The 26,561-nt window shown below is 49.0% G+C and overlaps 1 protein-coding gene across 4 annotated transcripts in view; it reads left to right on the top strand.

The window, feature by feature from the left end:
- Positions 1 to 26,025, top strand: part of GRID1 (glutamate ionotropic receptor delta type subunit 1) — a 687,268-nt gene extending 661,243 nt beyond the window's left edge. For 2 of the 4 annotated variants that reach the window (XM_070364586.1, XM_070364587.1), the window contains exons 14-16: positions 8,910 to 9,076; positions 13,672 to 13,912; positions 25,019 to 26,025. In XM_070364586.1, the coding sequence (XP_070220687.1) occupies positions 8,910 to 9,076; positions 13,672 to 13,912; positions 25,019 to 25,447 (837 nt within the window). In that variant the 3' untranslated portion in view covers positions 25,448 to 26,025. Of the gene's footprint in view, positions 1 to 8,909; positions 9,077 to 13,671; positions 13,913 to 14,172; positions 14,264 to 25,018 lie in introns of all 4 variants that reach the window. The other 2 variants (XM_070364588.1, XM_070364585.1) reach the window with 2 other exon arrangements.
- The last annotated feature ends 536 nt before the right edge of the window (positions 26,026 to 26,561 follow it).

Here is a 26,561-nt window from a genome sequence, read left to right as displayed (position 1 = left end):
GGCCATGGGAACACTTCCTAGGGTCCTGCTGAGTGTCTGCCTTACATTTTCACATCATTTTGGAGGCCTCTTTCTTCTCTGCTGAGAGACCATCGAGATGTCTCCAGCTGAAGATCTCCTTTTTCTAAACTCCGTTTGGTCTCTAGGTGCTTAGTATCTGAGTTCAGCTCTCTACTGCTTCCCTGGGGTTTGTGGTGCTCGCATGCACACTCGTGTGTGCACACGAAATTCCACACATGCATATGTTCATGCACAGACATCCTCACGGGCACACACACACCCCCACACACCCCACACACAGCATGCTGCTGACTTAGTCAAGGCAGAGGAATGATTGGCAGGAGGGGTAGAGGTGGGAGGAAAGATGTGTTAGTGACAGCTGATGGATTGATCTTCAACATCGAGCTGGGGGCTGCCAGAGGAGAGGAAGGAGCTTGTGTCGGTTCCGCTCTGTGTGCCAGGCACAGTGCGTTGTCTCCTGTAACTTCATCCTCAGAATAGTCCTCTAGGAAGGGATTATTAGCCCCAGGTCTACAGATTCACCAGGCTTCCCATGCGGCTCAGATGGTAAAGAGTCCACCTGCAATGCAAGAAACCTGGGTTCGATCCCTGGGTCAGGAAGATCCCCTGGAGGAGGGCTTGGCAATCCATCCCAGTATTCTTGCCTGGAAACCCCATGGACAGAGAAGCCTGGTGGGCTTCAGTCCGTGCTGTTGCAGAGAGCTGGACATGACTGAACAACTAACACACACACACCATAGGTTCACCAAAGAGCCGGGATGTGTCTTCATCCAGAATCCTGCTCTTTTCACTGCCCTGTGCTCTATGATGGAGGCCGGATCACTAAAATGACCCTCTTTGGCAGCTGCAACCACAAAAGAAATGTCCACTGAGTTGCAGAAAACATCAGGCACCGGAGACTAAAAGAAACCAGCAGAAGTCGCCCGTGATGGCATGACCCAAAGATAGTGTTTGATACTTGGTTTTGATTCTCCATAAAGATGAAGGTGAAAGAGGAGAGTGAAAAAAACTGACTTAAAACTCAGCATTCAAAAAACTAAGGTCATGGCATCCAGTCCCGTCACTTTATAGCAAAAAGATGGGGAAACAATGGAAACAGTGAAAGGCCTTATTTTCTTGGGCTCCAAAATCATGCAGACAGTGACTGCAGCCATGAACCTAAAACACGCTTGCTCCTTGGAAGAAAAGCTATGACAAACCTAGACAGCGTATTAAAAAGCAGAGACATTACTTTGCTGACAAATATCCATATCATCAAAGCTATGGTTTTACCAGTAGTCATGTATGGATGTGAGAGTTGGACCATAAAGAAAGCTGAGCACTGAGGAATTGATGCTTTTGAACTGTGGTGTTGGAGAAGACTCTTGAGAGTCCTTTGAATAGCAGGGAGATAAAACCAGTCAATCCTAAAGGAAATCAATCCTGAGTATTCTTTGGAAAGACTGATGCTGAAGCTTAAGCTCAATAGTTAGCCACCTGATGTGAAGAACTGACTCATTGAAAAAGACTCTGATGCTGGGGAAGACTGAGGGCAGGAAGAGAAGGGGACAACAGAGGATGAGATGGTTGAATGGCATCACTGACTCAATGGATATGAGTTTGAGCAAGCTCCAGGAGTTGGTGATGGACAGGGAAGCCAGGTGTGCTGCAGTTCATGCAGTCACAAAGAGCTGGACATGACTAAGCGACTAAACAAAAAAAGTTAGTTCTTCAGAGATCAGATCAGATCAGTCGCTCAGTCATGTCCGACTCTTTGCGACCCCATGAATCGCAGCACATCAGGCCTCCCTGTCCATCACCAACCCCCAGAGTTCACTGAGACTCACGTCCATCGAGTCAGTGATGCCATCCAGCCATCTCATCCTCTGTCATCCCCTTCTACTCCTGCCCCCAATCCCTCCCAGCATCAGAGTCTTTTCCAATGAGTCAACTCTTTGCATGAGGTGGCCAAAGGACTGGAGTTTCAGCTTCAGCATCATTCCTTCCAAAGAACACCCAGGGCTGATCTCCTTCAGAATGGACTGGTTGGATCTCCTTGCAGTCCAAGGGACTCTCAAGAGTCTTCTCCAACACCACAGTTCAAAAGCATCAATTCTTCGGCACTCAGCCTTCTTCACAGTCCAACTCTCACATCCATATGTGACCACAGGAAAAACCATAGCCTTGACTAGATGGACCTTTGTTGGCAAAGTAATGTCTCTGCTTTTGAATATGCTATCTAGGTTGGTCATAACTTTCCTTCCAAGGAGTAAGCGTCTTTTAATTTCATGGCTGCAGTCACCATCTGTAGTGATTTTGGAGCCCAGAAAAATAAAGTCTGACACTGTTTCCACTGTTTCCCCATCTGTTTCCCATGAAGTGGTGGGACCGGATGCCATGATGAGCTTTAAGCCAACTTTTTCACTCTCCACTTTCACTTTCATCAAGAGGCTTTTGAGTTCCTCTTCACTTTCTGCCATAAGGGTGGTGTCATCTGCATATCTGAGGTTATTGATATTTCTCCCGGCAATCTTGATTCCAGCTTGTGTTTCTTCCAGTCCAGCGTTTCTCATGATGTACTCTGCATATAAGTTAGTTCTTACATAATTTTAAAAGGATATCACAATGTAAGTACTCTATTGCACAGATTCTTTTTCACCAAACAATATAATACTGGTTACCATTTATGCCAGGTAAAACCCTAAGCATGTTGGATCACCATAACTCTGAAGTATGGACGATTTTCCATCCAGGGGAACTGAGGTTCAGAGATGTTAGAATATTATTGGCACTCACACAGCCAGCAAAAGTGGAGTTGGTATTCGTATCCATCTGGTTGGAGTCCAGAACCCAAGCTGGTTCTTCTTCAGCATGGGCAGAGTATGTTCTTTTAAAACAGCATAGTAACGGTAACATAATATTCCATCATCTAACACATCATTTACCTAGCTGATTCTCAATTGTTGAGCATTTAAATTATTTCCAATTCTTGCTAGTTTAAACAGTGCCCTGAGACTCTTTGTACAAACATCTTTTCTGAAACTAATTCCTTAGAGTGAATCCCTAAGGATAGATTTGCTACATATGCACATTTTAAAAGCATTTGACTCTCCCCACCGCATTGCTGTTCCAGAAATATGCCAGCCACATTCCTACCAGCAGACTGTAAAATTGTCCTTTTCTGCATAGATAGTCTAGATTTTACTGTTGCATCTTGTGACTTGGCCTCGTGCGTAATAACAGATCAATGTAGCCAGGATTCAGGCTACCTGTGGCGATGCGTTGTCATTTTGTGAACAGACCATAGGAGCTAAAATTTGGGATGCCGAGCTCTGCTTTGTGAGGGTCAAGGGTGGATAATGTGTCACTGGATGGTTACTGCCCATGAGTCTGCATCAGCTTTCCACGGCGTCCCTCATACCCTAACACCCCCATCCGCGGACGGCACAGGCTCCTGTGTCCTCCCTCACAGCTGTCAGCCATCCCACGAGCCACCTCTAAAGCTGGAGGAAGACAGTTCCTGGGGCCAAAGAAACCTCTGCTCTGCTCTCTGCCCTGCTCGGATGTGTAAATGGAGGACTGGGGAAACTGCTGTGGTGCCTGGTCCTCTGAGCACTTCCCAGGGGAATGCCGCTGGTGATAGAACCCACGGGAATGGCAATGACAGCCTTTCTCCTGGCTCTACTACTCACTATCTGGATTTATTTGGGACAAGTCATTTCATTTTTCTGAGTCTCAGTTTCCTCATCTGGAAAATGGGGTTCATGTTCAGCCCCTCAGAATTGTACCATGGAAAAGGAATCAGGTTTCTGACAACCCAGCATCCAGCAGGTACTTCATACCTACCCTGGACCTGGCAATGCAGATGCCTGATTTCCTTTAGCATTTCTTTTTTGAGAGCATTTGTGTTTGATGTTTGTAGCAACTGCATTCTTGTTTGGGGGGGATAATGTGTTTGCTTCTCCCTTTCCAAATGCAGTTAGGATGGAGTAGGAGAGTGGTGTGAAGCTCTTGCCTCCAAGGCTGTTGTCTCAGAAAGTTCGTGCCCCAAGTGAGTTCTGGGGAGGGCGAATCAGTGGTGCAGTGAAGGGCGATGCAGTCTCATTTTATTTCCAGTGTGCAGCCATGGAGATGAGTCATCCAATATCCCAGCTCACCTGTGGCTCTGTATATGGTGCCCAACCTTCCTCCAGCAAAATAGGCTGATCATGTCCCTGCAAATGAAGGGAAGATGCTCTAAGCACTGGAGTCAGATAGCCCCGTGGTCTGAGTCCCCGTTCATCTGTAGTAGTGCACCAGTGTGTGGCTGGAGGAAGGGGGCTTCAGGGATGGCCTTGGATCCTGTTTGCTAAGATGCTTCCCGAGAGACAAACTAGGGGTGGTCTGTGTACCTGCTGCTGTCCTGGCATCCTGGGAATGAATGCCCAGATGCCCTTGACTTTCTCCAGTGTCAAAGCTGTTCTCTCCTCTTTTCCCCAGAGTCCTCACATCTGTTCTTGTATGTGTGAGCCAAATGCCTTTCCTGTTTCTTGTAGGGAAAGAAAAGAGTGAAATGAAGCCAAATGTCTAGATGCAGGCCAGGAATAAAAGGGAGACTTTCCCAGGTTGTTTGGGTTGTGTCAGGGAGCCGGTGACCCGAGGAACTGGAGAGCTCTGGCAGGCCTCTGTGTTCTGTGGACACGCAGAGGTGCCCCTGGGAGCACACAGGACAGTGGAGACAGAATCGGGTCTCTGTGTGTGTGTGTGTGTGACATGCAGTGTGTTACAGCGTAGATTGTGTCACAAGATTAAAGAAAATATTTCCATCAACTTGTCCTAAGAATCCTCACTAATCCCACTCCATTATGTAACATTCCTGCCCATCTACTGGCATATTACCTTTAACATGCATACAAAATGGTCAGTCAGTGATTAGAAATGAGGAATGCACTTAATATTTTAAATAGGCCAGCCAGAGGTAATCTAGCTCATTAAAGGTGTGACATCTAGTATTTGTTTCTGTTTGGTTTTAACGCAAAATACAAATCTATGGTACCGCTTTCATCTTTCCCAAGCTTTAAAGATGAATGTCAATAATCTATTTGTGAAGAGCTCACCGCCTATTGAGCAAACTCCAGGTGACAGTGAGGCACAGGGGAGTCGGGTGTTCTGCAGGGTCACACAGAGCTGGACACGTCTTAGCAACTGAGCAACAGCATTGCCTATTACTCCTAATCTCAGATAACATTCCGGTTAACTCCCCACAGCCGCCTGGGAAGTAGGGGAAGGACAGGGCCTGGAGACGCAAGAAAGGATGAGTTTGTATGAACAGGAAGTGGCGAAAGAGCCACCTGTAGGAGTGTTGCTCCATGTAACCAAGGCACTCCCAGGCTCCTGCAGGAAGGTGTCTGGCTCACCCTTTTCTTTCTCTGTGAGGAACAGCCAGTGGCACACAGTTGAGAAGAGACTAGATTCCTGCCAATACTCTGTCTCCCCAAGAGACTGGAGGGAAATCCGCAACAGAAAGAAGTAGCTAATATAAATAGGAAACAACAAATATGCCACAGTGTGAGAGGTCTCTGGCATGGAGTTGAGGAGAAGGAGGATGCAGGGTGGAGGGGGAGCGGTAGAAATGCCTTCACAGTGGTAGCAGTGAGATAAGGGCTGAGCTGCAGAGGAGGGAACTATGAGTAGAATGAGTAGAGATGCTCAGACTCAAGAAAAGCAGAAGATGAGCCTGCAATAGGAGGGGAGAGAAAACGAGGAAACTCTTGGGTCTCTCGGAAGCAGATTTTTGATATATTTGACGGACCCCACATATGGAGAAGCTAGACATTTTGGATAAGCAGCACAGAGTAAAAAGATGGATACATAGTTACTAAGGGCCACCTGGAAAACAGATTCTGATCCCAAAGGAAGAGTCTTAGGGAGGTTGTGGGGCATTTATTCTGCATGGAGCAAGAAGAGGGTTTATATACAGGGGATATAGCCATGATGGATGTCATGTTTTGGGCTTCTTATAGCTGGTGTTCAAAGTGATCCTGAGGGTATGGTCCTGCCCAAGAAGCCTTCTGTCTCATACAGGGGCTGTGACACACCTGGAAGCTTGGGGAGCTGTCAGCAAGGTCCGGGAAGTTGTCCTGGAAACTGATGGGCTTGGGAAGCTCGGGAAGGTTTTGGTGGTGCATTTTACACAGCATGAGACTGGGGCTAGGAAAGGAGGACCCAGGAAGCTCTGGGATGCTGAGGAAGGGATGTTGGAGATGAAGAGTATTTTCTAAGGATAGAGTCCCTTTACAACTGTAGCATCTGAGTTGGCCCACATATAAGGTGTGGCAGCTAAGGCTCCCCAGGTCCTCCCTGTTCTGGCATCATCCTATAGATTAGGGACTAGCCACATGCTTCTCGAAGAAGTTATATGGTAATAAACGTAAGCCCTGTTTCCAAACAGGGAGAGTGAGTGTTTGTGGTCATTTGGAAACTCAAGACGGAGGACTTCTATTTTCTTGCCCTGACTGCCTTCCCGGTTAGCAGGGATTTGTAGCTGAGACATTGTCAGCATCCCTCCCGTATGTTTCTGCATTCTCAGCTTAGGCAGCAGGACCGTAGATGCAGCTTCCTTCAGGCATCTGTGCTCATCTGTCTCTTAGAACAAACTGGAACCACAGGTGCACGTGGCTTGACGGGTCCAAGTGGCCCATTAAAATGGCCATAACAGGCTTTTGTCAGAGTCAGTTTCCACTCGAGCTGGGCCAGCTTATTTCTTTCTTCTTCTTGGGACATCACTTGAAACACAGAATCGAACTTGATCTTAATTCTTCCTTCAGCATGACATGCCCTTCTGAAAGCGTGCAAATAACAATGTCTGATTGTCATGCTGAATTGTGAACATGGGTTATGAAATGCTCCAGAGTTGGGTGGAAGCCAAATATTAGGTCATAAGTCAACATTTTGTCGAGAAACTCGGTTACTAAGAGGTGGAAAATGTATATCTTTTCATGAGAAAACATGTTTGCCAACAGGAAAAAATTTCAAAGACTGTTATCTTCCCATGTGGAAGGAGAGAGATGAGTGTAATTTTGCAACCTGGGTCAACGCCCTTTAGGGACTCCTGAAATTGACTTGGCCAAGGAAAGAGGCTCTGAGGTAATATTTGGATTGTTCCCTGAGGTGAACATCAATGGGTGGCGTGGTGTGTGTCATTTCTTACAAGGTCGTCAGGCACAATTGTGTGAATGGCTATTCCTGGCAGAGGGAGGCCACCACACTCTGTCCACAAATCCTTCAGATGGAAAATTCCTGAAGAGGAGATAAGCCATCATCCCTGGTGGCCCCACTGATAAAGAACCCACTTGCCAGTGCAGGAGATTTAAGAGATGTGGGTTCAATCCCTGGGTCAGGAAGATCCCCTGGAGAAGGAAATGGCAATGCACTCCAGTATTCTTGCTTGGAGAATTCCATGCACAGAGAAGCCTGGTGGGCTATAGTCCATGAGGTCACAGAGAGTCAGACACAGATGAGCACGCATGCCCCATGGCCCATGGGCACTTAGGGCCCCCAAAGAAGCAAAATTTAGACAGACTTCATCTAAAGCAGCTATGGCATTCTCTGGAAAATCTCAGTGGACAGGAAGACTCAGTTGAACAAAAGCAGGAAAGTGGAATAGTACCCCTGACAGTGTCACGAGGCTTGTGGCTTCCCAGCTTGACCTGCGATGTTTCAGCCCCATCAGCACCCCAGACTGGGATCTTCTAGCATCTAGTATGAGCTGGAGTAGGAAAGAAGAGGGCTCAAGGTGTCTGTCTGTTCACTAGAGAATTGAAACCAGGCTCTTTCCTTCACTAAGAACCTGATGCTCTGTTTTAAGCTGGCCAAGTGACAGTGTCTATATTCTTCCAAAAAGCAAGCAGCTCACATTCCTTATGAGGGCCTAAACTCAAGGCCAAGTCAGGATTATGGCTCAGGGGGTGGTGCTAGTGGTGAAGAACAAACCTGCCAGTTCAGGAGACATAAGAGACAAGGGTTCCATCCCAAGGTCAGGAAGATCCCCTGGAGAAGGGCATGGCAACCCACTCAGTATTCTTGCCTGGAGAATCCCATGGACAGAGGAACCTGGCAGGTTACAGTCCATAGGTCGCAAAGAGTTGACACGACTGAAGCAATTTAGCACACTTGCATAGAATTTAAAGTCTGCTATGGATGGGTGTGATGGAAAAGGGCTTGAGCTGTGGCCGAAGGCAAGTTCCTGATGGAATAATCTGCCATTGTTGTGTGGGTATAGAGATACTGACACCAGAACTCTGTTCTTGTGTGTGAATGCGAACCTACAGGGGTGTGTGTGTGTGTGTGTGTGTGTACACTCTTGTGGCGCCATAACAATCAAGACCCTATCCTTAATGGATTCCTCCCCAGGCAGAGGAAGTCTGTGACTTAGATACCAAGTTGCAGCTACTCAGGGACACTGATCCTAGGGCTGTCTCCCTTCTTCTCCTAAAGCAGGGTTCAGTCAAGTTCTAAGTGGAAATTAAATGAATACTATTGTGCAGCCCTCTAAATCGCTGATCAAGAAATTTCAGTTCCCTGGGGTCAGACTTTCTGCAGTCTCCAAGGTGAGCTTGCTAATCTGAGAAACAGGTACACGCCGCTGCAACCAGGGGCTAGCTTAGAGCCCACGTATAGCTCACCTTACCCACGTCTTTCTGGAGATGTGCAGAGATAGCATCCCATCCTTCTATGTCCAATCGCAGTAAGTGGCATCAACCAGGGATGGACTCTGCAGATCCGAAAATAGGAGAGTTTGCTGTGCCAGCTGATTGGGCAGGAGGACCATTCAGGAGGGTCCCCAAATCCAGCCATTGAGATTTTTCGCTGCTCAAAACTATTACGGGAGGCCAGGTCTGCTTAACCGCAAGGTGATTTTGCTCTTTCAGGCAAAGAAGGGGAACTATGCCTTTCTGTGGGATGTGGCCGTGGTGGAGTATGCAGCGCTGACGGATGATGACTGCTCTGTGACCGTCATTGCCAACAGTGTGAGCAGCAAGGGCTATGGCATCGCCCTGCAGCACGGCAGCCCCTACAGGGATCTCTTCTCGCAGAGGTAGGCGTGGTCAGTGAGGAGAGGCCGACAGCACCTGTGCCGGGGTGGGGTTTAACCTTCGTTCAGGGCATGAGAGCCAACACAAACTTGGTGGTTCACCACGTTTTCTTCAGCGCCGACTGTGCACCAACGCATGCTCCTCCCCACACCACATCCCCACATCATCCTGGGCCAGGTCCTAGAGTAAAAAGAGGAAGTGTATGTTGCCTTCCCATGAAGCTGCATAGTCTTAGTGGGAGCTGAGATGTAAGCAGGTGATGCTTGAACAGGGCAGTCAGTGAGACAGGATATTCTGGGGGTGGAGGAGGGTAGAGGAGGGCATCTGACCAGACCCAGAAGACCAGGGAGGACTTCCCGGAGGAGGTGGCACCTGAGGCCTGAAGGTTGAATAGGAGTTAGCTGGAGATAGCTAGTAATTTAAAATTAAATGAAAGATTAATTGGATCTGGCAAGGTCACAGTGATAACTTCTTAAGATAAATGTTAAATGGGACAGGTTGGTGTAGAAATGTGAACACAAGTGGGGCCAGAGAAGCAAATTGACTCCATATTCACCTGCACAGGGCCTGAGGGAGCAGGTGCTACCTGCTGTGGCAGGAGAGGGACCTGGCCCTCACTTGCCTGCCTCCTCCCCATCCTGTCCAGATCAGCTTCCTGGTAATTAACACTAGCAATGGTGGGCATATTGGGGAAGGTGGGGGAACAACAATGGCGCCCCACTCCAGTGCTCTTGCCTGGAAAATCCCATGGACGGAGGAGCCTGGTGGGCTGCAGTCCATGGGGTCGCTAGGAGACCGACACGACTGAGCGACTTCACTTTCACTTTTCACTTTCATGCGTTGGAGAAGGAAATGGCAACCCACTCCAGTGTTCTTGCCTGGAGAATCCCAGGGGCAGGAGAGCCTGGTGGGGCTGACCTCTATGGGGTCACGCAGAGTCAGACACGACTGAAGTGACTTAACAGCAACAGGGGGAACGACACTGTAGACAGGAGTGTTCTGGACTAAGCAAAGACCCGTAGACCTCATCCACCGGCAATGACTATGCAGATCTAGTTTGCATTGGCCTCTTTACTTCCTCTTTAGATTTTTCCGGTGCAAGTCCATCCCTTGAGCTTAATCTTCTCTGGGTTCTTGGGCGTGATCAAGTTTCCAAGTGCTCGGTCTGGACACCTGGCCAGCCTCCTTGAGGAAGATAGTGTCTTGTCATCCATTTCTCGCTCCCCCGTAGGAACTTTCCTTAGTCTTTGATCAGGTTACCTGGCCCCACCGAGAGGGTGTAGGTGAAGAGCATGGGTGAGCTTGGTGGCCTTTTCCAAGGAGCCAGCCTGCTAACAGGGGCTCATGTCCCCAGGGATGTCTAAGCCCACCACTCATGTATGTGTGTGGGGTGATATCCTGGCCAGTGAGGGAGCAGAACAAGAGCTGTGCCTTGATCTACCAAAATCCAGACTGTGGCTAAAGCATCCAGATGAAAAGGCCAGGGGGCACTGGGGTTTAGGGGCAGCCCCCTCTTGCCTGGTGAGCACATGCTTTCCAGAATTGGAAGAGCGTCCACTTGGAGGGGCCAGAGTTGCTAAAGACCACTCATTTAACATCCTGAAGCTCAGAGAGGTAACGTGTGCTGAGGGCGGCTCAGGCAGCTACTGGCAAAGCTGAGAGGAGAAAGCAGGTCCTCCAAGCCCCAATTCTGTGCCCTTGTGCTGTCAGATCTCTGAGACTTACTACCTCCTCCTACCTCCTACCGGGCTCTTCTGACCATGAGCACCCAAGCCTAAACCCCTTCAGGGAAAAGCCGAGGAGGAGCGCCTGCTACTCATTCGTCCAGTGGCTTGTTTGCAAAACTGGGAAAAGGGGTAGAACTAAGTTCAATGAGGCTTGTGGGTTTTCTCTAGAACTTAATCAAATGTGTATCCTCTGCCTCCCTTGCTCCCCGGAGCAGAGAAGGGTGACATATGAGAGAAGGAGGAGGAGTGGTTCATCAGTTGCTTGGATTAAGGCACAAAGAAAGGATGGCTTTGCTCCAAGATGTATAAGACAATGGTGTTCTTGAGGTTTACCCTATTTGGTTTTCTGAGAGGGGCTGGTCAGGGAATTTCCCAGGCCATCTACCTGTGATCACCTCTCTGAAGCAGATGGTAAGGGGACTTGTGGGACCAGCACAACAGCATCAGCACCACCAAGACAGCTAATGTGCCCCAAGATAGTGCTCACAGAAGTGCAGGGTCCCCACTACAGAGGGCTTACAGTCCCCATGCACTCAAACTGCTCAGAGATCCCTTGAAAGTCTACTGAAGTGAACACTGACACGCCGGAGAGGAGAAAGCTTGGTTCCCAGCTAGATCGTTCAGTGGACATGAACAGCAGTGGCTAGTCCAGTTCCTGTGATATTTCAGCAGGAAGTGATTCGTTACTCCCTGCTTTCATCAGAAGGCCACGTGCTCTGTGACTGTAAGTAAATGTCCCCCGTGGACTGTGCTGGCCCCCTGAAGTGTTGTCCTTCCTGGGCTGCAAACCTCCCCCACTCCCTCACCTGGGGAGATGGCTTTGTACCTGGGGGAAACACTCAGGACTTCAGGTTTCCGACTTACTGCTGCCAGTGATTCTTTAAGAGGCCCCATTATATGATTCAGGCAGAATGGTGAGCCACCCCTCTGTGGGGCATGCCTGAGAGGAGGAAGATGGCAGGTTCAGAAAACAACGAATACTCCATGCCATTGACAGAAAAAGGGTCCTGCGGAAATAGCAGATCCCGGGCTTCTCTGGAATTTCTGTAGCCTTCCTTCCCTGAGTCCCAAGAACTAAGATATTTTCCTGAATACCAATGTGTGTTGCCTTGCTTTGGTAGGGGACTGGGTCTTTAGGCTACAGTGTGTGTGTGTGTGTGTGTGTGTGTGTGTGTGTGTGTGTGAGACTGGGGTTGAATGCTGTAGCCCTTTTGTGGACCATGGCGTGCAGAGTAGGCATTCAGCAAATGTTTAGCAACTTAATAGCCATTTATAGAGCACCTACTGTGTAGCAGGCTCCACGGCTATTGACTACAGGAAAGCACCTGCAATTATATCTGTCTGGAAAATAGAAGGACTGGCTTCAGGAAGTGGCTATTATCGCTCTGGTTTACTCACAGGCAGGAGTAGAGATTATTATGGTGTGCATTAGTTTAGCCTTGTTCCAGGAGGCATTCTGTGCCCATGGCTTGTTTTGTCTTTCCTCTATTGCTTATGTATTTAAATTTTCCTTTGAATCTGCTTGTTTTTTTCTTTTTTTATTCTTTGTTTTCCTATACATTGCCTTACATTGTTCCTGGAATAATATTGGGCATAAAAATGCATACGATTATAAAGAGCAGGAAGAAGGGAAGCATCAGCAGAGTGAAGCTGCCTGCCTAACATCTCAGTTAGTGAATGGAGGAGCAGGAAACCAGCCCTACAGCCCCTCTCTGGTCAGTCTCGCATGCCCTAGGCTGGAACTGACTCTTGGAGAGGAGAGCAGGCTGACTGCATTTAGCAGCCTGGCATTCTGGAAACATCATGGCCCCCTGGGTCAGTGTGATCCAGCTCTGAGCAGCAGCTTTACCCCTTGCTAATTGCAACTGGGGGCAAGTTATCTAGGTTCTGAGCTTCAGGTCTCCCATCTGTAAACCTAGAAACTGATTTTCAGGCTGTTGTGAGGATTAAAACAATATAAAATGGTCAGTCCCTACTGCGTTCTCAGTGAAAGGCGGCTCATGTCAACACTGGACGGATGGGGCTGCGGGCCACCATGGCACCAGATTTCACTTTTCTATGCCTTCATTTTCCCCTCTGTAATAATGGGGACATGGAAGTAGCCTTCTCAAAGGGCTGGCATGAGAATTAAACAGTTTGTCAAGCACTTAGGAGATTTCCTGGCACATAGGTATGCGAAACTCATGTGAACTGTTGGCTCCTTGATGAGGTCTCACCACACCCCCCAGTCCAGGCCATCCCATTGCACCCTTTCTTCACACCTCTACTTTAATTTTGTTGTATTGATCACAGCTTCTGTCTCTACACTGACTCATCTAATTATTTCAGTGTCCAAGTAGGTGTGTCTAGACTGTGCTCTCAGCAGCGTTGAATGTTGTACTTGGCACAAACCAGATGCTCCTCAAATCAAATGAGTGAATAAATGAACGGTTTGTTGGATTCTAGTAGGAGAGACTTAGGATGTAGTGAATTGACATTTGAAAGAGAGCCTTTTAGCAGGTCCACAGTCTGAGTGTTTGCATCATCCATTTCTGTAATTTACTGATTTTATCCTCAGAGTTTGCCCCAGGCTCCCACGTGAAGGATCCTTACATGGTTTGCTATTGGACTCGGTCCATGGGCAGTGGGACAGGGTGGGAGAGGACATGAGAGCTCTGAGGAGGAGAATGACGAAATCTGCTAAGTGCTTTGAGAATGGTGCTTTGACAATAGAGTGGAGAATGAATCAGAAAGTGAAAAGCCGAGACAGAGAGCCACTCTGATGGTGCAGCGTTGTCTGTGGAGGGGCCGGCATGGTGGGGAAGGGACCAGGGCGCCAAGCTTGTGTGGATGAGGCCAGCGCTGTGGCTCACATGGGGTGTATCTTGCAGGATCCTGGAGCTTCAGGACACTGGAGACCTGGATGTGCTCAAGCAGAAGTGGTGGCCGCACACGGGCCGCTGCGACCTCACCAGCCACGCCAGCGCCCAGGCGGATGGCAAGTCCCTCAAGCTGCACAGCTTCGCTGGAGTCTTCTGTATCTTGGCCATTGGCCTCCTCCTCGCCTGCCTGGTGGCTGCCCTGGAGTTGTGGTGGAACAGCAACCGGTGCCACCAGGAGACCCCCAAAGAGGTCCGTTTCCTGGGCCCTGCTTCTCCTTTCTGCAGCCTAGAGGCAGGAAAAGTCCCCTGGGCGACTTGGCGGGTGGTTCTCTTCTAGATAGTATTTGCCCAAACCACTTGTCTGCACACAGCAGTGTTTTATACTGGGGAATGGTGACATTGTTTTATTTTGTACTGAAAGCCACAGAACAAATGAAGGGGGTGTTTTCATGCTTGAACAAAATGCCAAGGCAGCAGGCATAGCCACTAAAGTCGTGTATCTATCTATAGAGCGGGTACAGCATGAGCAGCGCCAGAGAGCCCTTCCCCACCCTGCCCCGCCCATGTGCCTCCACCCTGACCTGGAGAGACCAGCTGTAGGGTAAGAGAGGAAACTGCATTCCTTCCTGGTTCTCCTTGTTCACCCAGGGCCACGAGCCCTGCTCTCCCAGCATGTTGAAGGGGGATCGGCTCCTGTCCCCTCATCATCCCTTCTTCCTCTCTTCCTCCTTGCAGGGCCCAGCCCTGCCTCTGTCCCTCCAGGGACACCCAGCACAGGGCCCACTGTGGCTTTGTTCTGATTCCAGCTTCTGGGCACATTTCCTTCCCTGTGTGTGCCAGCCACAGCTGATTCTGCCCTCCACACTTCCTTCTTTTGGGGTTTTGCTGGTTTTCAAGCTCAATATTTTTGGGGTATGGGGTGGCAGGGGTGGGGAGGGTGGAGTATAAAGTCCTCATGGAAGTTCTCTTGGAACCGATGCCCCTAAGGGAGGGTGGCAAGGTGAATCATTTGGTAATGATGCTCTCCTGGCGGAAACTATACCCAAGCACGGTGGCACAAGCCCAGCCACTCCAGTGTAGCACTGTCCTTACCTGATACATACATCTCAGCTACTTCTTGAATCACAGCTTCGCTTACAAATGATGTTGACACAAGCAGGTGTAAATTTCAAACAAGGAGCAATGAAGTAACCAGCATCATGTTCAAAGAGGCAGCATCACCATGGACACCCTTCTGCAGCCTAGAAAGGCTGACTGGTCATGGGCCCATACCTCAGTCTGTAACAGAGTCCCTGGCATGGCTGGGAGTGAGGGCAGACCCACCCTTCATAGCAGGCAGTGAGCTCTTTGCTGTCATGCTTAGATTTTCCTGGAAAGAACTTGCTGTTTGATTCAGCATGTCTGAACTGTTCTGAGGACATCCATCGTTCTCTCACATCACCTGTAAACCTCCATGTGAAGGAACGCAAGGCTAGAGTTTCCCACAGACGCAGGGCTCTCCTGTCACTCCTGAGCCATAAGAGAGAAGGAAGGAAATATTTTGAGGAAATATTTGAGGAAGGCCCACTGAAAGGAACAGTTAATGATTTTGTCCTGAGCTTCTTTTGCTACTGGAAAATTTTCAGTGAAGTTTATAGCAAACGTCCCTCTGGTTAGGGGAGGAGGACAGGTTTTCTGGCTGGCTGAGCAACGCGCTGTCACGGAGGCACCGTGCTAGGACGTCACAGGCAGTGTGGAGCCCAGAAGACACAGGCCCACTCCTCCAGAATGTCCCTTGCGAGGCAGGTTCTGTGAGAGGCAATTTTGTCTGCTTCCAGTCATGTCTCTTCTCATCCCCTGGTTCAGTATCTAGTGCCAGGTCCAGCCTGGACAACCCAGATGAATTGTCAGTGTGAGAGAGAGGTGACGGGGGGTCAGGGTGGGGAGGCAGGTGGGGGATTACTTGAGAGACATAGAAGGCAGAGGTGAAAGGAGAGGAAGACCAGAGAAAGCATGAGATGAGCTAGCTGAGAGGAACGGCTCCTTTCTTGTCTGAAAAGTATCCCATCTTCCTGTCTGGCTTCTACACAAGCCCAGGATCTCAGACCCAAGAGGTTGCAGTGCTTAGAAAACGTGAAACTTTCTGCCCAGGGATGCTAGCCTGCTCCAGATAGGAAAGAGAGTCGATGCAGACGCAGGTTGAATAAAACACAGCTGCCTTTCCTCCAGCCCATTTGGGTGTTACATGGTAAAAGGAGGGAATATTCCAGTTTTCTGAGTTTCTGGTTTTCAAATGAAATTTCTGCCTTCCTCTCTCCTTCTTCCTTTAACAAGTATGCCTATAAGGACACAGTCTTTGTCCTTAGGGGGCTTACCTTCGTGTGGGCAGATGTGGCAGAGGTCAGCCAAGTGGTTTCCATTGTCCATTGATCAGGGCCATCCTGGAATGAACTATAGGTTCCATCCAGGGCTTGGGGGCACCCAGCCCAGATGGGACATGGTAGAGTTACAGAGGGTAGTGATGCTGGTTAGTGAAGAGTTCCTGGGGCTTGGGGTTGTTAGAATTGAGTGATGACGGATCAGTACTGATCCTCAAGCTGAAGAGGAGATGTTGCCTTTGGGGTAGGGTGACCAGCGTGGGGTAGACAGAGTCATCACACCTCCCGGAGCTCTGGGGCATCAGCAAGGAAATTCAAGTAGAGGAGGCTAGAGTGCAAAGCAGAGACTTGCTCTAAAGGACTAGATGCCAGGCTAAAGGTTTTATAGCTCATCACAGGCAACAGGAACCAGGAAAGGGGTTGAGACAACGGATTTTAGAGGCATATATTTAAAACCTTTGACAAATAATGATGGTATTTAATCCAGAACTACTTTGTGTTACTGGTTGCCTGTATTTTATGGAGCAGCATTTGCAATTAGGTGAGAGTGTCTGCTTGAGCTTAGAATGCTTCATTTTGGGCCATTGGCCATATTTCTTAAAAGCCAGAAACCTGTCTTTGGGTGGAGTCCTGGTCGTATTTAACAGCTTATGCCGCGACGTCTTCAGAGTTTAGACACCTACTTGGAGAAGAGTAGTAATGTACGTTCAGCCTCTTAATATTCATGTGGATTTGAGGTCATATTTTTTTCCAAGGAGTCAGACGATTATGTAGTTATCCAGCGCAGGTGAGTGCACCCCGCTCCGCAGATGCAGTAAAGAGCCACCCTGTAGATTTATGGGGGAAGTGGAGCTGTTGCTCTGAGAATAAAATATTCATGAAATAAAGATGAGAACTGCACAAATGAGAGATGACATGAGAAGTGGGGGATGAATCGTCTGTCACTGGGCTGGGAGCTTGGAATTCTTGTTGCTTCCGGCCGCGTCTGCTCTCCCCCAGGCCCTGCTTCCACTGCAGACAGGGGCTGACAGAGGCAGGGCAGGGGCCAGGCAGTAGGAGTGGAGCAGCAGCCAGGCTCCTCTATCCTGGCCAGCGGGCTAGCTTTTATCTGCAAACTCCCACAGTGTGCTCCTGCTCTCCAGGGGAGATTCGTTGCTGGGGACATTCGCCTCAAATGAACACCTTTCCCCACCTCCATCCTCGAATGCTTCTTCAACTGCATGTAGAGACTTCCTCTCCTGTATCTTTGCCCTCTTCCTTTATGCCAGCCTCACAGTGTTGCTCTGAGGCTCAATGAGGGATGATGTATAAATTTCCTTAATCAGCATCTGACCCTTGGGAATGTGCTTGGTGGATGGTGCCCAAATGGTTGCTCCCTCTCAAGGACCCTGTGATAGGCAGAAAGGGCTGTGAGGAAGAGGAGTCACATCTTAGGATACCTTCTCTATGCCAGGAAAAGTACATGTTATCTTTTTCTTTTTATTGGATTAAAACATGAAATACTTAGTTCAGAGTTTCTGTGGGTCAGGAGCCCAAGTGGAGTTTAGCTGGGTCTTCTGTCTCAAGGTCTCTCGCTTGATGTAACCAAGTTGTTGAGCAGGGCTGGGGTCTCCTCGAAAGGCTCTACTGGGGCCAGATCCACTTCCAAGCTCACTCACATGGTTGTGGACAGGATTCAGTTCCTTGTGGGCCATTGGTCTGAAGGCTGCCATCTCTGTTGTTGCCATCTCTGTTGGCAAGGCAAGAAGCCTTGCCAAACCAGACTTGGGATCCGCCTCTGTGGCACTATTAGAAATATAGACCCCCAGGTCCCACTCCATGGATTCAAAGCTGAACCTGGGTCTTTTTTTTTACCCCCAAGGCCCCCACATGAGTCTCAGGTTCCCATGTTATCTTCTTCACTCTTTTGATTCTCTTCCACAACATTTAAGGAGGGCGTCCATGTCCCTGGAGAAACAGGACTCAGAAGTAGTAGGGGCAGAACTGGAATAGGGATTGTGTGTCCGCCTCTGGGCCTGGCATCAGGAGTGTGCAGGAACAGGGGTTCCTACCTGGCTTTTCCAGATGGCTTGGGGATGAAGGGTGTAATTGAGAACTCTTCCTAAGCCAGAATCCTGGCTCCTAGCTAGGTATTTACATCCTCTGAACCCCAGAGGGATTAGGTTTAGCCCCAATCCAGAAGGGTTCAGAGCTTCTGACTGTTGAGCCTGGCCCAATGGCTACACTGCTACTATCGGATCTCTTGGCATGAGGGTAAGAAAGTGAGCGTGTGCGCCTTTTAGTAAGAGGTCACTGAACACTTATCATACACCAGTATGTATATCAGAACCAACTCACACATCACTCGCCTCTGTAAAACCTCCCCTTGCCCGTCGCCATGGGCCTCCTTACCTCTCTGTGTATACACTCATGTTGGGTGTGACTCGAAATTACAACTGATGGTTTACCTGCCTGTCTCTGCTTTAAGTCTGTTGGCACTATCCACCTCTGTATTCCCATCACTTTGCTCAGTCTCTGGAACAGCGAGACCTCTCATTAAGGGTCATGAATATAAAATATCGAGCACTTTCTATGTGCCAGGGGCCGAGATGGATGCTTCACGAGGAACATTAGCTCCTCTGGTAGTAGGAGCTCCAAAGTGTTTACTGAACGAGTGAACCAGTCTGGGATCCCATAAAGAAAACGTTATTAATGTTAAACTGCTGTAGAGTAATTGCACCTGGATCAATGGCTTTCCGTTCTGGCTGCACATCAGAGGTGATCCATCCTGGAGCTTTTTAGAAATACAGATACCTGGGCTCCATTCTCCAAAGGGTTGTATCAGGCAGTTGAGGACAACTGTAATTTCTAGAAGCTGCCCATATGCTTCTGATAGCCTGCCAAGGAGGAAAACTACTGCTTTACACTGTCATGCCAAGGGGAAGTTGAGCGGAAAACAACTCAAGGTTTGAAACCAGGCACACGTGGCTGTCATCCTGGTGCTCCATTTATCACAGAATTGTGTATCCTCGGTAAGTCCCTTCACGCCATGTGTACCTGCTGCTACTACATATGGTGGGAGGTGTCTATTGACTCCCTCCTTTCACGGTCCTCCTCTACAAAATCTGCAATTAAGCTCACCAGAATTCTTTCCTACAACATTCTGAAACAGAGGTCCCCAACCTCTGGGATCTGATGCCTGATGTTCTGAGGTGGAGCTAAGGTAATAATAATAGAAATAAAGTACACAATACATGTAACGAGCTTGAATCGTCCTGAAACGCTTCCCCGCAGATCCATGGAAAAATTGTCTTTCATGAAACTGGGCCCTGGTGCCAAAAAAGTTAGGGACTGCCCATCATACCCTGCGGCCACTTCACTGACTCAAAGTCCAGCTTCTTTGCTTTTACCCAATCATTACTCTCAAACTTCCAGCCAGTCCTTTAGGCTTGAGCAATTCTTTGGAGCAATACTTAAGAAGATCACAATGATGTGTGTCTCCCAGTCCGTTGAGTCTTATTTACCACCTGGTTGGTCTGCGGTAACAGGAGATCACCTCCTACAACCATCCTTGTCACGTGGGAAGTCCCTAATCCCATTTTGTTCCTGCCTAACTTAAAGTAGGAGCTGTTGGACTCCAAATAAAGTCGGTTCTAATGAGTCCCACGTGTAACCTGCTGTTACATAGATGATAGTTTGGTTAATTACCGTTTTCCAGTACAATGTTTTATTTCCACATTGGTGAACAGCGGCTCAATTACAGAACTTTCTGTCTCTTCAAGACAATGCCTGCGAGAGGGTGTCCAGTAACCTCTGCTGGTGCATGAGCTATCATATTTAATTCCAACACAGAGCTGGAATTCAGCAGGATTCATGAATAAATGCCATCAGTGAATTTTATGTCCTATTCAGGGCTGTTTGACTAGGTCAGTTACCTACAGTAAATTAATGAATGCAGCAGCAAGCTTCTGAGTCTCTTTCCACAGCTGTCATTACCTGGTTGAACACCGAAACCTTGAGATAATGAGGATGTAAACTGATGTAGTGCACATAAAAAAGTCCATTATTTGAATTTGCATAACATAATAGAATGCCCCATTTTGTGTAAAATATAGATAATTATTCAAATCACTCCTGCCTCTTTCCTTGAGCAGGCAAATTATGTCTGCCTCCTGTTTCCTTGGCCAGGAGGGCACCAGAAATGACTTCATGTGGGCTCAATCTGGTCCAAGAAGACAGTGTTTTCAGAGTTTCCAAAGAAGGTGGTTTTCTCCCGTTGTCTGCACTTCCACTCTGGCCTCCTAACCAGATGCCTGATGGAACATATTGGGAGACTCAGAAATGGGCCACATGTGTTTTCCAGGGAGGTATTTGCCTTGTGTGTGTTAGTCTCTCAGTCGTGTCTGACTCTTTGGTAGACTGTAGCCCACCAGACTCCTCTGTCCATGGGATTCTCCTGACAAGGATACTGGAGTGGGTTGCCAGTTCCTTCTCCAGGATATCTTCCCTACCCAGGGCTCGAATCCGGGTCTCCCACATTGCAGGTAGATTCTTTACTGTCTGGGTCACCAGGGAAGCCTACTCATTTTCCTGTCCAGTTAAACATCCAACGTAGGGAGCTCAAGATGGCACCCTCTTCTCCCAGGTGTGACTTTGTGTTGGGTCTGCCAATAGTAATGGGCTTCCTAGGGGGTGCACCGGTAGAGAATCTTCCTGCCAATGTAGGAGACGCAGGAGACTCAGGTTCCATCCCTGGGTCAGAAAGATCCCCTGGAGTAGGAAATGGCAACCCACTCCAGTATTCTTGCTTGGGGAATCCCAAGGAGGGAGGAGCCTGGTGGGCTATAGTCCATGGGGTTGCAAAGAGTCGGTCATGACTGAGTGACTGGGCAGGCACTACCCACAGTAATAGACTTTGAATAGAATGAGGCCCACCTGTGTGGAGGGAATGGATTTCTTGACTGCCATTTGGAGTAGGAAAGTCAGCATGGAAAGTCTGTTCAATCGGAGTGGACATTCTCTCTGTGTCTTGATGTGGAGGGGTTATAGGCTAATGAATAGCCTCAGTGGAAACGAGACCCACCGCAGGCTTTGCAGCCTCCTTGAAACGGCTTCATTTGTCCTTAATTGGAGGCAGGAAAAAATATGGATTTAAAAATACTACTTATTGAAGTGCTTTATTTCCAAAATCCTGACTCTAGGGTAATTGGATGTTCTCCACATCCACTCTGCAGTCTAGATCAGGGGCCCCAACCTCCAGGGTCTAACGCCTGATGATCTGAGGTGGAGCCGATATAATAATAATAGAAATAATGTGTACAATAAATACAATGCACTCGAATCATCCCAAAATCATCCCCCATGCCCTGGTCCAGGGAAAAATCGTCTTCCACAAAACCAGTCCCTGGCGCTAAACAGGTTGGGGACTGCTGGTCTAGATGCTTTGCTGTTACCTGGCCGACCCCTCAGCACTGTGATTATTATGCTAGACTCGTGCCTGTGCCCTACGTCTTTTATAACACTACCCACCAAACCTCCTCTCCCTTGTCCTTCACTGCTAAAGGACTTCATCTTAGAGACCTCGTTTGTTCACAAATGTTTCTTTGGAAGATGTTGGTTGGTTTGTCTTCCCCCAAAGCTCTCCTTTTCTCTGCTTCCCTGGCAATAGGTAAGAGGGCTCCCCTGTTCTCAACTCTCTGTCTCCCTCTGGCTTTCTTTGGCAGGAAGTTATCCCTTCTCTACCTATAGACCCCAACAACGTGAGGAGCATCTCCTGAATACTTGTCTTGTCTGAGTGTTCCATTGACTATGAAAAGAAGGGCCAAGATCTCTTCTCTAAGAGAGAAGGGGGCTTCCCTTGTAGCTCAGTCACTAAAGAATCTGCCTGCAATGCAGGATCCCTGGGTTCGATTCCTGGGTCGGGAAGATTCCCTGAAGTAGGAAATGGCAACCCATTCCAGTATTCTTGCCTGGAGAATCCCATGGACAGAGGAGCCTGGTGGCTACAGTCCACAGGTTTGCAAGAGTCAGACACAACTTAGTGACTAAACCACCACTAGCTCTTCTCTAAGGCCAGATTCCAGAGTGAATACAGCTGGGACCACGACATTTACTTCCTACTCCAAATTAGTCTACTTTTAAACTACTTATTTCCATCCTCAAAAGGATTCTTAAAGCCCTGAAAAGGACATAGAAAGGAAGTAAAGGCAAGATTATACAACTAACTAGTTCTTCCAGTGATCCCAGGACCACATTTGGTCTTCAATTTCCTTCATCAGCTAAAGGCTCTGCCAGCCAAGGCACTCAGCTTGTTTATTCTTCTAGCTTTGCTGGCTGCAGGGAGAAGGGAAGTTTGTATTATTAAACTTCAGAAATGACCGAAATTCTCCTTCACTTTCTCCAGCTTCCAGGCTTTCTGGTACTTATCTTGTGTCCTTCATTTATTTTGAAGTGCAAATAGCCTGTAGATACAAATATTTACCAGCACAGCTGTGCACTGGCTGACACACGAAAACGCTGACCAGGAGCTCATCAGGAGCTCAGAGCAGCCGTGAGAAGCCTGGAGAAGCCTGCCCGGCGACGCGCAAAAGTCCAGGCTTGTCTGGAGAGCTGGGAGGCAAGATCCAGAAGGGGGATCATGCAGTGCAAAGTTTCTTGAACTGTCGCCGTCATGGACCATCAAACATCTTCTTTGTCTCTTTATCTCTTTGTTCAGAACTCAGATGCAGTTCTCTTGTCCTTACCTGGGGCATGGTCCTGCCTTTTGGCTACAGGTAGACAGGGAACAGCCACACTGTTATCCAGTGGGGGAAAAGCAGTTCCCGAAAGTGAAACAAAACAAAGTAAAGTAAGGTCTTCTTGGGAAGGGAGAATTGATGCTTGATGGCTGTCAAACAGCCAGTGTCTAACATAAGAGTTTGTTGTTGTTCAGTCGCCAGGTCGTGTCCGACTCTTTGCAACTCCACGGACTGCAGCATGCCAGGCTTCCTGTCCTTCACTGTCTCCCAGAGTTTGCTCAAATACTCAAAAATGGAAACGAAGCATATAAACAACACAGGGAAAAGACCAAGAGAGCACAGAGCTTGGTTAACCATGCTATAACTTAATTAAGAAGAGAACTTGGATTTGGTTTGTTAACATTTTACAAACTGTTGAAGGAGTCCGTGAAAGACGTTGTATGTACCGTGTTTAGTCTAAGTAAAGCCCTAGTACCCTTCCCCCAATTCCACCCATTTGCCACCCAGACGTGTCCCATACTTGGAGCTGGTCTGCCAGCATCAGCAAGCTGAGCTCTGCTGTGTGGGGCTTCAGTTCGCTGGAATCCTGGCTCTGCTGATGGGACCATGTCAGTGATTTCTGATGTAAATTCTATCTACAGTCCGATCTCCTCACCATAGTCCCTTCACCCTCACACCAGTTGGCTTTCTTTATCCTCTTTTTCATGGCCTGGAATGAGCTCCTCATTGTTGTTCGAGTGTTTTCAGATTTCTTGTTCTGGGGAAGATAGTAGATCTCCCACCAGAAGCCAAGCCCTATGTGCTGGTCATGACCTCAACAAGGTGGTAGAGAGCAGTGACCCTGCCTCCTCCAGGCCAGGGGGCATTGGGAGCACAGAGTGGACGCCAAAGGCAGCTTCCTTGCCTGAGGAAACCTGGGATGAGACTTCATGGGGGTTAGACTTCCCCTCTGAGAGAGGAGCTCATGCCAGTTATTCAGGCTTGCCGCTTCCTGGGGAACCAGCCTTAGAGGAGCCCCGAGACTCACTGAACTGGCCCTTGGGTTTGTGTGGCTCCTTCTTTCTTCATTTGAAATCATATTCAGGGCGTTTACCTCTCATGGTTATTCCTAACGAGCCTAAGGGTCAGCAGGGGACAGGTTCCTCTCTCTGCTGTATGAAGACTGGCATTAGACAGCCTGTGATGTCCTGTTTTGGAGCAAAGCTTCAACATGGTCTTTCTCTTGGAGTTTGACACCAGGGATGCATAGGTGGAGGGACTAACCTTGCCTGACACATAGGCCCTAATGCTGCCTGAAAATGGGACTGCAGCTTCTAATACCTCATTGAGGGGTTGGTATGGCTCTTCCACGGACATCTGGTTTTGTACCCCAAGTCACTGGGGAGAAACTGAGGAAGTAGATATATAGTCTTTGTCTTTAAGGAACTATCAAGTAGTTTGGCCTCTTTGACTTATTCTGGCATTGAAGACAAAATACCAGTGATATTTGTTCTGTTTCTTAAGCCAATAAATAATTGAACAAACAAAATATCTTCCTTGATACCATCCGCCTTATGGCAAAAGAGGTATGCAATTCACTACATGGAGAATCAGCTGTGAGGGTCACCCATCTCGGCAGCCTCAAACCTTCACGATACCAGGAATGACAGCTGATCCCGGGGAATTCCCTTTCCTCACCGTCCCATGCCCCATCCTCATCCAGGCCCCCAGCCACATGAGCTTCCAGACAGGGACAGGCCCCCTCCCCAGCATCTCTGAAGATTTCGTGTACTCCAGGCTTCCCATGCTGCCTCTGCTGCTCACTGGGCTTATGGCTCAGGGAGGCCATTGACCTTCCTGAACCCAAGCCTCCTTTTGTGTTCAGTGGGGATGATCACACCAGATCTTTTGAGCACTGTAAACACTAAATTGCAAATCCATGGGGCATATCAGGGGCTCAAGGACCACACCTTTTTATTTCCATGGGACTCCTTTCTTCCATTGCTTCTGTCAGTTGTTCAAAGCATCTTCTCCCAAGGGTTGCCTCTGGGAGAGGCATTTGGGGGGGCAAATGCTGCAAAGCCCTTATTGCTGGGTCCTTGCTACCTGGGAGCAGTGTCCTAGGCTATCGGTATTCCAGGTAAGGAGGGCTGGCCATGCAGTTGGGGGAAGGTGGGAGGAATGGGGCCCCGCTTTACCCTACTGCCCAGCAAGCTGTGGTCTCCAGCCTCCCAAAGTTTGTAGAAAACCAGCTGGGGCTCCCCTTAGGGCTTGGCCTGACCCTCCTCCTGTGCTCTGCCTTAGGACAAAGAAGTGAATCTGGAGCAGGTCCATCGGCGCATGAATAGTCTAATGGATGAAGACATTGCTCACAAGCAGATTTCCCCAGCGTCCATTGAGCTCTCGGCCCTGGAGATGGGGGGCCTGGCTCCCAGCCAGGCCTTGGAGCCCACGCGAGAGTACCAGAACACGCAGCTCTCGGTCAGCACCTTCCTGCCGGAGCAAAGCAGCCACGGCACCAGCCGGACACTCTCATCAGGGCCCAGCAGCAACCTGCCTCTGCCACTGAGCAGCTCGGCCACCATGCCCTCCATGCAGTGCAAACACAGGTCGCCCAACGGGGGGCTGTTCCGCCAGAGCCCCGTGAAGACCCCCATCCCCATGTCCTTCCAGCCCGTGCCTGGAGGCGTCCTTCCAGAGGCCTTGGACACCTCCCACGGCACCTCCATTTGACCGCGCCGCCTGCCCTCCTGCCCGCCCATCCACCCACCCGACCAGCAGAGCTTTTTAATACCAGAAAACTACAACACAAACCACACACACACGCGCATGTGCGCGCGCACACACACACACAGAGACTCTTTCATTTTTCTTGTATATACGTGTAAATAATGACAGAATGGAGTGGGGTAAAAGTGTATTTTGAATATTCCCAATTTTCGAAGTCAGTAAAAAAAAAAAAAACCTGTATGAATGACTTTGTAAATTTTGTTCTATATGAATAAAATGGCAAATTACTTGTGATCATTCTGAAGTGCCAAAGAAGCCCCCTGTTCCTGGGCCTTTCCGAGGGCGAGGGCAGGAGGGGTGATCAGAAAAGGACGCCCCCTGCTGGTGGAGAGGGGAAGGTGCCCAGCCAGTCCCTTTAGAGGAGCCCGGGGCGCTGCCTCCTTCCCTGTCTCGTGGCTCCTGCCGTGTTCCTCTGCCCCTGGCCTTTTTCCATTTACTCCTCTCACGTAGATAAAGGGTGAGCCTCGAGCCAGCGTTGGCCTGACCCCTGGGTCCCTGTGCTGTAGGGGGATCCACTGTGCCAGTCAGTCTGGGACTGAGGAGGCTCCCGGGACCGGAGCTGTCCTCTTGGTCACCCCACTTCACATCGCGGTGTGCCGTGGGCCCAAGAGAAGCACCCAGGCCGATGGAGCCGACTCTGAGGACTTGGAGGCCGACGTGTTCTAGGGTTATCCTGTTGGCCTTGTGTGTGTGTGTGTGCGTGTGTGTGTGTTTGACTTTCTTTTCTTAATAAGAAGCATCCACAAGGAATCTGGGAGGAAGAGGGTGGGTCCCACCATTGCCTCAGGGAAGCTGAGCAGAGGTGGGCTTGGCTTCGTCCATGGGGATCGGAAGATGTGAGGTCTGGTGTGTGGACCAGGTGAGGCGGAGGGTGCGAGAAGCCAGGTAGGGGGAGAATATTCACTTGGGTGTGGGCCCGTGTTTTCAGGTAAAAGCATCCTGTTGGAGGAGTGGAGAGAGGTACTGAGGTGGGCAGACTCATGCTCAGGGGATGCGAGTGCCCACCATAGATCAAAAGGACCGTGCAGGTAAGAGGAAGCCTTGGCTCTTACAGAAA

Source organism: Bos mutus, chromosome 28 (assembly GCF_027580195.1).
Source record: "Bos mutus isolate GX-2022 chromosome 28, NWIPB_WYAK_1.1, whole genome shotgun sequence".
In the NCBI taxonomy this organism is placed as follows: Eukaryota; Metazoa; Chordata; class Mammalia; order Artiodactyla; family Bovidae; genus Bos; species Bos mutus.
Note: the sequence above shows the minus strand (reverse complement) of the source record. Positions and strands in the feature narration are given on the sequence as shown.